Below are 14,087 nucleotides of genomic sequence, written 5' to 3' on the forward strand. Positions count from 1 at the left end.
AAGCTTCGACGCGCACACAGACACACACTTACTTTTGAGGCCTGTCGATGCCACCGCTGATAGTCTACCAGTGTGTCGAAGTTAACAAAGTAGGTCTGGGCTTGCGGTCCTGCTGAGCTGAACATCAGACAGTGAAGTCTTCTCTTCACCTCCTCCACCTGGACACATGGGTTCAGACACACGGGCACTGAGACATGGCAAGGCAAGGCAAGCCCTTATAACCATCTATTACAGTACCCTTACCCTACCCAGGATAATCCCACCTCTAATCGATTAAGTGTTTGCGTTCTAGTCGTACTTGTTGTGTGCTGTCCACTCTGAAGTCGCCAGTAAATCCCAGCTGTGTTGCTCTTGGCCGGGAGACAGAAGCCGCCTGGGGAGCGCGTGGGCTCGGAAAACATCCCCCCCCCCCCGCCCCCCCCCCCCCCCCCCCCCACGAGACTCCTCACCTTCCCCCCCACCAGCGGCAGGATGTGCATCTTCCCCGTCAGGCTGTCCTTGACGGAGGCCACGATCAGACAGGTGCCGCACAGGATGACCTGGCGCTCCGCCCACTTGTGCAGCTGGGTCTTGCCCTTCCTCACGCTGAACACGCCCTTCAGCAGAGTCCTCTCCTGCTGGTCCGGGTTCCCCGGCCTCTCTGGGGGACAGGGTGGGGGGTGCGAGGCGGTTACACGCAGTCCTTGCGCAAACACACCCACATGCACTTATTATGGACGCGCACACACGCGCACGCACACACACGTGCGCACAACTACCTCATGCAATTACGTCCGTGTAAACAATCCGCGGCTGTAATGAGTAGCGTATGCTCTGAAGCGGACGATCGGGAGGTCGATCGAGAGGAGAGCGAGAAGGGTGCCAAAAAGTGAAGTCACACGCAGATGTCAGCAGGCCACCGTGATGTCACCTCGGGGTTAGTCCGAAGATTGAGACATCCTTTCCTAGAACTGGCCTTACCGTCAGCTTATCGGATGACAGCACCCTATTTTCTCAGAGCCATCCACGTAGCCATCTCGAGCTTTGCTTGGTCCAGTGCACGCCATGCGATGCATTGAGACATTGTCTCAATGTCAAAGGCCCCCCCCCCCCCGTTGTCTAGTGTCATCCATCTGGAGAGATGAGAGGTATGGGAGGGTCACGGCCTGTCGAGCCTGGATCAGAGACCCGTCGCTCTGCCCGCCCAGAGCTGCACGGACCTCAAACGTGACGAGCAGGAGGCTCCATACAGATGAGCACTGATTGGCTGTACACTTAAGGTGCCCTTGCTTTCCATTGGTCTCTTTGGATCCATGTTTTAATGAAAAGAGAAGCGCACAAGGACACGCACGCACACCATCGCGCACACACACACACACACGCAATCGCACACACACCTCGCTCCCAACTCCCTAATTCCACTTTGAGAGGGTTCTCACTTCAGAGCTGCTCTAACCTCGACGCATCCGTCAGGTTGATGAATGAGTCAGGCTTTTGTCACATTAAACTCCCCTCTTTCAATCTAATGACGCAGCCAGCAGGCTTGTGTTGCCGGCAGCCTGGGCAGGGCTCTGCTGAAGGACACGGCATACCGACAACGTGCCAACTCCCTCCACCAGACCTCAGGAACACTCCGGTTCATGGCTGGTCAAACTGAGAGGACACACCTGACGCCTTCCCTCCATTTTCCTCTCGTTTGCCGTGGTGCATCAGCTCCTTGTCTCCCACTCCCGAGTCGCGTCTGACGGAACGCTCTCGCTCGCAATCTCGCCTCTCGCTTCTGACAGCGGCGGCGGCGGCCGCCAGGGATCAAACCGGAACGCAAGTCTGCTCGACTTAGCCCCCGTCTGGGAAACGAAATCACGGAACGGGACGAAAGCCTCTGCCGGCAAAGCCGGTCTGCAGGGGGGGGGGGGGGGGATCAATACTGGTGTCTGATCCCTGGGAATCCTCTCGCCGAGAGAAGCACCACACAGAGGGGGGGCCCTGCTCTCAACGCCGTGGCCCCTTCGGCCCCAGGGGCCTGGGATAAACAGGAGAGGATCATCCTGTTAGGATAGTCTGGGGACAGGGAGGCGGATTGAGAGATGGGCCAGATAAAAGAAGCTGGAAGCAAAAGACTGCCCAGTCCATAAGCTATTTTATATAGTGCATGTGTGTGTGTGTATGTGTGTGTGTGTGTGTGTTTACAAGGTTGACCTGTCAGAGGCAGAGATCTAAACCCCTGCAAGGGTCAACAGCCAGGAATAAACCCAGCCATCCAGGCCCTCAGGCAGGAAGGCAGGAAGGCAAAATGGCAGTCAGGTTGCTTCCACTGATCCTGCAGTCGAGTAACGTCCACTATAGACAAACACATTCCACGCTCATCCACCCCCATCCCTGTCCAGCCCTGACGCACACCAGCTCAAGCACACACAAATCCTCCATAACACCATCCGCGAGAGAGAGCGCCCAATCATTACCTGTGTGAGGAGCACATGACATCAACACCCCCGGATGATTGTCTGAGTTACTGAACACATCTCACATCCTCACACGCAATCGTTCTGATTGGAGGAGTGTCTGTCACAGTGCAGAAGGCCTGGGTGCACTGTCAGAAGGAGCGAGAGGACTTTCGGTCCTCGTTTTGTGTGGGTGTCATGGCGACCCAAGTTGGAATGCAAAGCGATAGAGCAGCAGAAAGCTACGGTGACAGCACCACACCTTGAAAAGGTAACAACCTCCCTCTGGCAGAAGAAGTCACTGAATGTTCTGGAAGGCAGGAGCACCATTTATGACAGCAGTCACACACAGGTCTGTCAACAACCATTTCTAAATTGGTCATACTCCCAGAATGCTCCACTCTCCGACCAGCGCGGGACGAAGGTCGTAGCAAAGACAATCACGGCTTGGTCTGTACGCCGGGGATGCAGTAGTGCACCCAGACGGAACATTCGACCCTTTCACTTCCTCTCCTCTGACAAAACAAACACTTTGTGAAAATGATTGTCTCATTAAGTCACTAAGAAAACATGTCTGTCATGTCAGCCGTTCACACAAAACAAACACACAGGCTTTCCCACAAGGTCATTGGGGCCGTTGGTTGCCTGGGCAAAATAACTCCCTTCGAATCAGCCTGACCCAACCCGGGTACCTCTGCACCTACTAAACCCGTCATTGGCTCCCGAGCCGAGAAAAAAACTGCCAATCCCACACCACTCCTGATTTATGATGTGGACCTAGCTCTTTGATCGTAACGTACGTCGAAGCAGAGCAGTGGATGTTGTGTAACTGTGTTCAGATCTTTCTCTTTCTCCCTCTGTCCTTTCCACACCCGTCGAGTGCAGTCTCTTGGGGAGGCAGACTAATCTCCCACCAAGCCTTACTTCCTCCTGTGGGACTCCCAGGCACACGGTGACAAGTGACAGATCACACAGTCTTCTGGGTAACCAGCCCCCGCCCTCTCCCCCATATACACACCCCACCCCCCCTCCTCCGCTGCCCCTGTTCCCGCAACCCAGTGTCCCTGTTGACGACAGCCTTAGTGACAGCCCTAAAGTGTTCCTTTGCTCCGCTTGCCAGCCGAGAATGGCAATGAGACAGGTCAAACCCTGAACCCTTTTCCCCCTGGTGCAGAGGGTGCCAGACGCACAGAGGTGGAGGAGAATAGTGGGGTCAGATGAACCGGGCGACCGGCCAAAGAGCCTCAGTGAAGTTAATGGTAAAGTCAATACTTAAACACTCTCTGTTGCTGTAAAGCATAAACAACAAGCAACCAGCTAACTGGGCACAATTGAAACAGTCAAATCTCATCCCCCGTCCATGGACCAAATGAAAAGCGTTGCGCTGGTCCGACTCCAGCAGAGAGAGCAGGAAGACAATGAAGCTAGTATCCCAGCGATTGTTTGGGCTGTTTAAGATGGCATAGATTAGGCTGGCCTGCAGTGGGGGGTTCGCTGAAGGCGGAAGCACAGGCTTACTCCCGCCCAGCCTCTGTGCTCTAAACACAGCAGGCCTTTTCTGGCAATAACATCAAATCACTGCGGCAGAGAGACAGAGAGAGACAGAGAGACAGAGAGACAGAGAGAGAGAGAGAGAGAGAGAGAGAGAGAGAGAGAGAGAGAGAGAGAGAGAGAGAGAGAGAGAGAGAGAGAGAGAGAAGAGAAAGAGAGAGAGAGACAGACAGAGAGAGAGAGGCAGGGCGAACAAGAAAGAGAGAGAGAGGAGAGAGAGAGAAAGAGAGAGAGAGAGAGAGAGAGAGAGAGAGAGAGAGAGAGAGAGAGAGAGAGAGAGAGAGAGAGAGAGAGAGAGAGAGGACCCCTCAATAACCTACTCTTACTGTGAGGGATTTAATTTAGAAAGCCCTCCTTAAGCTCGCCTCTATGCAAGCAGACCAAATGAAAACTTCAGAGGGAGTGGACTATTGCTGCAGGAGGACAATTTTGACATAACAAAGACAGAGCTGTAGGTGAGGCATGCTACCCAGCCATGCGGGCTGCGTTCGTGCTCTCTGCCCTGCACTCCATCCACAGAGCGGGTGGGAGGGAGCGGATAAAAGCCCCAGCAGTCATTCAAACCGACAAGACAAACAGGAGACGGCTGAATCCCCCCCATCTCGGACCGTCCGGCCAGCCCCTCGTTTTACAGCCACTTCGAGTGAGTCAGGGATGAGCGACTACGGTCTGACACGCAAACCCAAATCCCTGGGAGAGGAATGCTGACTCACATCGGGGGGGGGGGGGGGGAATCATGGTCTCCCGTCGGGAGGAGCAGGTAGAGCCAGAGCCTTAGCTCTGAGGGGGGGGGGCTCACCACGTTTCCTAATCTCACTCTTCTCCCCCTCCTCCCCTCCCCTTCCGCTTCTCCTTCCTCAGGTAGGAAGCTCTCTCTCTCTCCCACCTCGTGTTCCTCTCCTTCCCCCCAGCTTGTCCCCACTGCCCCCAGTTATCCCAGTGTGGGCAGCCCAGACAGGTCCTTCTGGTCCTGGGCCAGAGTCAAGGTAGTGCAGTTTAGGGCCGCTATGCCGTTTATTTAGTTTTCATTTTCTGTTCTGATAAGTTGGCTCCCAGCAGATCAATAACTCATTACGTGACTAAACCGGGCTCTCAGATGATTTATTTCCCCTCGCTCCGAGGCTCTGATGCTCTGTGGCTGCGCTGGAGCCTACAGCTGGCTGGCTTTGAGCCTCTAAGGCTCGGTAAGCTTTGGTCTGAGGCTGAGGTTGGGGTAGCTTGGTGTGAGGCTTTATAGTACAGTCTCTGGTTCTGTAGATAGAGTGGGGGGCGGGGGCTGAGGCTGTCTCAGGGTCTGTGAGGCGGGTCAGAGCGTGCAGTGCTATCAGAGCTCCACAGTGGAATCCGTCCGGCCGAGGTGGAGACCGACAGACCCAATGGCCGAGTGCCAGAACTCACAGCCCCCCTCAGAACCACAGCTGCAGAGGTCTTTTATACCCACGGCCCACAAGCCCCCCCCCCCCGGCTCTCTGGAGCGCTGTTTTCAAAGATAGTGTACTTTATTAAGTCAGCATTTATTAATGTTGACTCCCCCCTCTCTGTTTGTTTTCATCTCTCCGGAGCGCCATGGCAGGCCCTCGGTGGTAGGTGGCAGGGCTATGGTGGGAGAGGAGGGAGGCAGGGCTGTGAAGATTAGTCTCCTGTACAAATACAAGGGTGTGTACTTTAATCATTCACACCCTGCCTTGCCAATATCGACGCCTCGCTGACATCCAACAAGGGAATTTGCAAAAACAAAACAACAAAAACACCATACCGTACACCTTCATTAAGAGTAGTCCCCTCTACGGGTGAGCAGAGAGTGATGCACAGTACAGGCGTCATTCACATGTTGTTTACAGCTCGGACATGGGTCCCCTCTCTTCAGCAGTCATGATTCCCTTGACAACGGCTGGCAAGCACCTGAGAGAGGGAGTTGGGCTGTAGCCGTTTCCTCAACACTGAACTCAGAAGGGACGATAAGACTCATTAACAAGGAGCAACGCTGGCTGAAGAAATATTCGATCATAGCATTGCAGACTTCTAGAAAGATCTGCAATGTTATGGGGGTGGAGACGAGGTGTCCTTTGAATTTTGGAGATCTTTAACCCTTGCTTCGTATAACAACAGGAATGTTAATTTACCCCGATCATGCGTCCAAGATTAGCTATGAACCCAGCGTATCCAGTCGGGCAGCCTGGCTGGAGTTGTTAGGATGCCAGGAGGCCAGTGTTCCTCAGGTCTCTAGCTCTGTGTTTTCCCACGAGTTTGTCAAAAGAGGTGGAAAATCTCCCAGGGCCTGGCTAGCCCCTGGACACGAGGCTGCCTGGCCACCGACAAGATCCCCAGCTCAGGCTATTCCAGGCAGGCAGGCAGGGTGGCCCAGCCCTCCCTGGGCAGGAAACACTGCTGCTTCCACTAGATGCTCCGAGACTTAGAATGAGGGCTCTGTAGGAGCTGGAAAGCTGACAGCTAAACAAACAGCACACAGCACTCAGAATACCAACCCAAACACAATGTCGAACTTGCTTTCAAACGAAGAGACACGTGTCAATTGGAAGACATTTTCAAACAATTTGAGGTTAATGGTGGGAACAGTCTTCCTGTATTTGACTGTGGCATATCACGTGGTCAAACTCTCATATCTTGAGGTGTGAAGTGAGTGGTAACCAGGCCGTGCTGAGCATATTCAGTGAGTATGTGGAAAGGAGGGATTTAGTTGCAGTGTGTGACAGGGTGGGAACACCATCATTCTTCCTCTGCCTTTCTCTCGCTCTGTCTTCAAATCGATCTTCCTTTCAACCCTGAGTACAAAGCAACGCAAACCACAGCCTCAGCCCTAACACAGGTCACACCCTGAAGACCCCAGCCTCCAGCCTCAGCCCTGGCACACGCTTACACTCTCAGACCCCAGCCTCAGGCCCCATCCCCAGCATCAAGTCACAGCCTCAGTTCACAGCCTCAGCAGTGGACACAGCAAGTGACCCTGACTCAGCAGAGAAGCCTGCTCTCAGCCCCAGACTGGTTATTAGTAGAAGCACAACAAAACATCAGGTCCATTTTCCTCTCACAGCAAAGCCTATCAAGCCTGCTAAAAGGATCATTAGACCTGCCTACGCCACACAGGATCAGACACAAGGTCTAATGTGTCTGTCTGTGTGTGTGTGTGCGTGCATGCACGCTTGCCGAGGCACATCACCCTGTTGTAAATACATATCTCCTTCCCCGCGGGGAGTCGGGAGGTAAAAATGAACCCCATCCATCCTGTACCCGGAACCATACATCACCGTGACACGGGGGCACTTAGTCACTTGAGGGTCTGGCGACAGCACCGTGACAGCGTTGGGCGCGCGGCCGCCTGTCTGAGGGAAGAAGGGGGAGGACACGGGATGAGCGATGCTCAGTCAGTCGCCGCGCGGCCCTGATGCGTGGGCAGCTGGGATACGTCCTGGGCTGCGGCTAATGAAGGTTAGCCGGCCAGGACACCTGGTCTGACGGACTTCACTCACGGCCCTGAAACAGCATCTGTCACCACAGCTCTTCTCCCGAGAGGACGTCCCCCTCACAGGTCCTTGTCATCTCAGGGATGTTGACTTAGGAAACGGAGCCGATACAGTCAAACTGTGGACTTCCTTTCCCTTCACAGGGTCATCTTGTCACCTGGCTCCCCTCAGCTAGCTCCTTAGCACTGAATAACTGACAGAAAGGGTTCTAAACCCCTGAAGGCCACTTCTACTGAAGCTCTGAAGAAGCGCTCCATCTGCTTGGCCGGCTTCATCTGCCAGTGTGCCTCAGCTCTGTGTTTACCCACTGCGTTTTCTCAGGTATGACCGGTGGGGAGGCTTGAGAAAGGAAACTGTAATATTTGAAGCGGGGGGGGGGGGGGGGGGGGGGGGGGGTGAGGAAAACATGAATTCTGCTACATACAAAAGGATGCTCGGCAATCTCTGACAGACAGATCCAGGAGCGTGATGAGAGATGGTGTGCTTCGCAGCAGAAGTAAAGGCGGAAGCATAATGGGGCCTACAATCCTTGACTGCTGCACAACCAGAGAGGAGGACTATTCAGCGGCAGGCAGGCAGGCAGGCACAGGGACACTAACATTAACAGACAGGCTGAGCTAACAACCTCTCCAAAGGCAGCACAATACACGAAAGAGCACAATCCTGCCCTGACATTTCAAAGATGTACACCAAATAAAGGTTATGCAGAACTACACCAGCTCCTTTTGGAGCAGAAATGTTTGATTAAGACTTGGAGGTCGAAACAGCCCTCCACTGATGGAGCAACAGGGAGAGAAAAGTCCTGCAAACAAAAGAGACACCCACGTACACCACACACACACACACACACACACAGTCACTCACACAACCCCCGATACACAACAGGAACCAGATCGACAGAGCCCAGCCAGACCCTTGGGTTTAGACGGCTCCGTCCATTGACAAGGTTCTCCAGGGGTTCCCGGTTCCAGCAGAGCCGGCCGGAGCAGAGCCAAAAGCTTGGCGGGGGGGGGGGGGGAGAGAGGGTGTCGTGGCATGCAGATGGCTGTGGCCGGGCCCGGCGGGGGTCACAACTCACCAGAGTAGAAGCGGATCATGCAGCTGAGGTCCGAGTGGGCCGCCTCTCTCTGCACCCGGAGCGGCTCTTTGTAGCCCAGGGCGGTCAGGTAGTCGTACACCATGTGGAGAGGGCGCTCAGCGGGGTCCAGCCTCCTGTACATCGAAAAGACGCCGGTTGAACACGGGTCTGTCATAGCACTCTTGGGTGACACACATGCACTGAGACTCACGCGCGCGGCCATGAACACGCGCGGCCACGAACAGATCTGAGAACACACCGTCTTATCTACGGTGGGCTGGTTTATACATCTCTCTGGAATCAGCAGGGTGAGGAGTTCCCTTTTTCGACCGGGAGGTGACTAGGTGTTTCTATCTAAACATTTACTAGTCCGATTTTCAAAAGTACAGAGGGATGACATACAGTGACCAGATGTACAAAGTTCAAAGTGTAAGGAGAGAACCACACCATAAATCATACCAAGCACCTGCCCAAGCCAGTAGCACGCTCCATCCCTGGACCAATACAGTATGAACATGTTTTTCCATATCTTCCTTCTAATCCTCCCTCTCCTGCCTGAGACCTCGTTTGCTTTTTGCCTTTTAGGCCTGATGAAATCAGGGGAAAGCCCAATCTGTGGTCCTCAATCTGCCCCCACCTCTTTCAGCAGTCTCTGGTTTGCACCGATGATGCTAAGCTAGGCTAGGGCTGTCTGCTGAACATCCCCATTGAGAGGTTTAGTCAGACAGACAGACACAGACATGCTTCTAGCTGGCCAGAAAACGGCATGGTGATGTGTGTAGAGTGCAGGAGACTCCACTGGAGGCTTTCACCATTATCCAGCGTCTATCTAATGTGCGCCCACAGCGTTGACTCGTAGAATTTATAACATGCCGTAAGTAAATAAGCATCACCCTTAAGAGCTCTCTGCAGCTCACAGTGTGTGATTGCGTTGCCTGAACGAGTGCATTAGCACTTAGGAAGAAGTCATTATTGGCTGCCCCTCTCAGCCACCTTGCTTCACGAAGCCGGACAGATCCCCACCCAGTTCTGGAGGAAAAACCACCGGGCCAGATTCAGCGCGTGTGTGTCAGGGTTCCCATGATGCCATGAGGGAGTCGTTCTCAGCCTCAGCCCTGGTCAAACAGCGGGGATGGACGGTGACACATCGCCTGGCAGCAGGCTGCCCGCCGTGCTATTCTGATCCTGTCCATAAACACAACCGTAGCTATGCCGGTCTGGTGTAATTGGTAGGATCATGTCAGCTGGTTGCACATAGCCATTGGCCCCAGCACCTAGACACAGGATTTAGGCAGATCCCTGTCAGGCAGAGGCAGAGGGATGACTGTCTGGGCCCGTGGACCCGATAACTCCTGACGCTTACGCTTGAATAGCAAGACGGGCCTCTTCACAAATCCTCTCCCCTCGAGCCCACGGGGGCAGGAAGCTGTTAAATCTACCCTCACTTAATCTTTGTCGAGAGACACCAAAAAGCTCTTTCCGTTCTCTGCAACCAGCCGCACGTGATAGAGATCCGTGTCTTGACTGGCGTGGTCTCTTCATAAACACGGGGCTGCTCTACAATGAGCAACACCAAACTGAGAGCAGCGTTCACATGCCCAGAACATGACTCCATGTCGACACTTGCAATAGCGCAGATAGACAAAATGTCAGTATTGGGGGAGAATGGATAGCATTACTGGCTGGCTGGGCAGGTGAATCTGACACTTTATCACCTGGGAGAAATGTAGGACTTTGATCAGAGCTGTTTCGAAAGCGGAGAGACACTGCCTTGGCCTGAAAGTTCAAGATATGAGAGGGTTTCAGGTACTTATCAGAGAGACTAAATCCTACTTGAGATTAGAGACAGGACATGGCCGATCCACTGTTCAGAGACAGTGCCTCTGCATTGTGGACGAGAGTTTTTCCCGTTGTTTAAGTAGATATTAAACTGTAAACCAGCCAGGTAGATCAATACTACTGGCCAGCTAATGTAAAGCGCATCCTCCTGGAACAAGGAAAATGATTTCCTGTAAATCTAAATCACGTTAGATGTTGGAGATCTTGTTTTGTCTCCTGGCCCTGACCCATTTAGTGCATCATATTGTGCAGACCGTTTCACCAAAAATAGCCATAGAGGGAGTCAAAAGCAGTCCCGAGCCTGATCACACAGAGCCATGAGGACGGAGCGTGTGGGTGGAGCCAGATTACAGACTACCGACTACAAGGACTAACATTGGCTCGTCATAAGGCTGTTTTGGAAAAAGTGCTGTCATAAGTCTGTATGCCTGATAGCATGACTAAGGCCCACGGCTTTCTTCTGGACGTGTGAGCCTGGTCTGATAGTAATATCATGAACTCTCGAGAAAACACAATGTTTGGTTGTGTGAAAAACATCAACATTGAGGATCACCAGTATGAGGCTGATGTCGCTAGCTGTGACATATTGGAAAGGTACGGGACCGATCTTCTTGGAAAAGGAAGAGTCATGCCTATGTGACGCATTCATCATTATGCGCTGTGCGCAAGACGGCATGGAGCGTGATATGCTGATGACAATAGAGAGAACAGCCGCGATCCTCTTTTCGGCCTTCGCAGAGCACCCAAGTGGTGGATCAGGTGAGCGTTACCTGATCAGGTCACCGTGCAGCTGGAGGTAGAGTCCCTCGCCGTCCCTCTGGGCGCACAGCTCCTCCACCGTGGTGCTGGTGGAGCACAGCACCAGCCGGAGGTCTGCCTGGGGGGTGGACGAGGTCTGGGGGCCGGAGGAAGGAGGTTGGGGCTCCACTGTGCCCCCGTACAGACAAACGCAGCCTCGCTGGGCGTCCCCCTTCAGCCAGTCCCGCTCGCGAGACCCAAAGCGGGTCTTCCTGGTGACACAGCCCCGGCTCCCATTCCTCTTCATGTTCCTCTGCAGAACCACACATACATACACACACACACACACACACGCACACAGAGACATGACATCAACTGACATGGAAACTGGTGCCATGGCACAAGTGATACAATTGCGGGACTGAATTTGAGATATTCTCCATATTCTCATCTCCTTAACACTGCCATTTCAGACATCTTAATCTGAGCCTTGGCTGACAGCTTAATCCCACAGGTTGGATATCTAAAATGACAAATTAAAGGGTATTTGTGTTGGTGACTTAAATTGGCCCTTGCTAAATGTGGGAGCCCCACCCAGAACAACAAGCTAGAACAAATCCATGGAATTATTTCCCAAACCATGAGAGGCTTGGACCGAATAATTACACTAGAACCGCTTGATGTTTGAGAAGTGGATCCCGTTCCAGAGCCGAGCGACCGGACACCAGGTCATTAGTCAGAGTGATGACTGACGCTACGATGCCATGCTCCCACGGTACCGGCACAGACAGGCAGCTGCTGCCGGCTCACCGTGCCCCGCGTCACACTCAGCAACAACAGTAGAAACAGCAGTGCAGTCTTACCTCTCTACCACGGTTGTACACACACACACACACTCGTTCTCTCGTCTTTTACCACTCTGTCTTTCTTACACACACACACTCTCTCTCTCTTTATCTCTCCGTCTTCAACGGTTCCTGAACAGTCTCTCAGACATCATGTGTATCGGTCAGACACACCTCCGTGTCGCCAGACCTTCCACACGAAGTTGTTAAAGTTGACCTGGGTACGAGGCTGACCAGCGCCCTGTCAGTCATTACCCTGGTCTCCCTCGGTGACCCCTGGCGCTACACCAGAGAGGGGAGGGCCATACAACCGCCACATCTAGCTTCCCAAGCAGAGCCAGTCATCAGTTTTGTTGTGTCATGCACACAAAAGCCTCGAAAATCAAAGAGAAACGAGCTGAGGATATTACATGTTTATTACGCTGAAAACTGGCAAAAAGGCTGACTCATGTAGCAAAGCTACAAGTTTATAATTAATGTGATGGCTACACTTTAGCTACAATACGATTTATAAAACACAATAATCATTTTTCTGGCAAGTGGTAGTCGGTTGCTTTTGTAATCTGTGTTCTAGTAACCCCCTTACCCTGTCAATGACTGCTCTCCAGAAGGATACAGTATATCAGAATAAGGATGAACACATATTTGAAAAGCAGAATGTAACATTGATTTAATAGTGGATGGTCAACATACAAGATAACAATCTCTTGCCATATGTTTGGTCATTATGTAATCATATCTTGATTCTTGAGCCACCCATGGGTTAATTTGTAACAATTACGGAAGTGGAGAGTAGCTTACGCTTGACTGAGGATACTGTGAATAATCAGGGTATAACCTATCGCAAGCACAAATCAGTCCACTTAGACAACGGACCGTGAATAGCCGTACACACAAGACCAGAATACTATCCCACTTAGGTCTAAAAAGAGGAGTTAGGTCCAATACAAAACCCTCACATAATTATGACCCATAAGGTTATAGGCGTCTCTGAATGATCGTAGGCTAGATATAATACGGCTTATGACATACCATAGCAGCGTGAGCATACCTACATCAGTTAATCATTTGTCACCAATGGTTAACGATAAATCTGATTCAGATCCGAGGAACCCGTGGGCTAACATAGCCTATAACATGACAGACCAACAGAGTGGCAACATTTTGAATGTTAGTGCTACAGTGTAGGCACTTAATTGACAGCAAGTCGACTGTTAACAAGCCTTTAGGTCTGATATGTTGTGCATAAAATAATCGGCGTTTGTACAAGAGTGGGCTACAATTATCAAACTGGATGACGTGATGAAGGGATGGTGCAGTTTGATTTCAAACGCACTTCGGCCCTATTTCAAACGGAGGATAGTGCGATTGCAGTATTCTGATACATCTTCAAATATGACCTGCCTTTAGAACGCGGATCCCCGTTCCGATACGGTTTCCAGGACCGTTGCGGTCGCCACGATCTGCAGCCAGATTAAATCCTGCTTGGACCACCGTACAAGCCCCGTTATATTCGACACTACCTCCTTTTTTAAGGTCCATGTCGATGCTGACCGTGACCGCAGTTGTGGTATCCTCTTCCTCCATTTTCATGGATATAATTTACTACAATAACCCACAAAAAACGTCGTGGTACCCGACTGGTAAATTCCAATACATGCTGCAGCTGAAAAATCTCATTCTGATTCGGTGCGACGCCATAACGAGTCTGAAGCTCATGGCTGTCAGATAGACCCAATCAATAAACATTAGTGAGGCAGGGCTACTTATTATTCATAGGGCACTGCCCATTTCAAAGAGAGGGGCGTGCTGAATTATTCAGTAGATCTCATGTGCTTTACTCACTAAATTAATGTTATGCCATGAAATTGAAGAACAAATATTTGACAATTATTATCTGACATGATGTAAACCATTGACCTGGATTTTCATGTGGTTTGTCTTGATTCTGGATAACACTTGCTTATTTTTCACGATTTGGCTTTTCCTCCGTTGGATAGTTATTTAAAACCTCCGTCAAACACAACCAAGTTACAAATCGATCCAACTATCATCCCATTATACAAGAATCACAATGTAGCCTTTTTATTTAACTTTTTTATTATTATCTTGATCATTTTCTCCAACCCAAAGA

General features: G+C 51.7%; 1 protein-coding gene across 1 annotated transcript in view; it reads right to left on the reverse strand.

Annotated features, from left to right (window-relative positions):
• Positions 1 to 13,675, reverse strand: part of phlpp2 (PH domain and leucine rich repeat protein phosphatase 2) — a 29,856-nt gene extending 16,181 nt beyond the window's left edge. Inside the window, 5 exon segments of the mRNA XM_047042239.1 lie at positions 33 to 158; positions 450 to 640; positions 8,532 to 8,665; positions 11,141 to 11,421; positions 13,358 to 13,675. Of these exon segments, the coding sequence (XP_046898195.1) occupies positions 33 to 158; positions 450 to 640; positions 8,532 to 8,665; positions 11,141 to 11,421; positions 13,358 to 13,546 (921 nt within the window). The 5' untranslated portion in view covers positions 13,547 to 13,675.
• Between the last annotated feature and the right edge of the window lie 412 nt (positions 13,676 to 14,087).

The sequence above is a fragment of the Hypomesus transpacificus genome, chromosome 19 (assembly GCF_021917145.1).
Source record: "Hypomesus transpacificus isolate Combined female chromosome 19, fHypTra1, whole genome shotgun sequence".
Classification (NCBI taxonomy): domain Eukaryota; kingdom Metazoa; phylum Chordata; class Actinopteri; order Osmeriformes; family Osmeridae; genus Hypomesus; species Hypomesus transpacificus.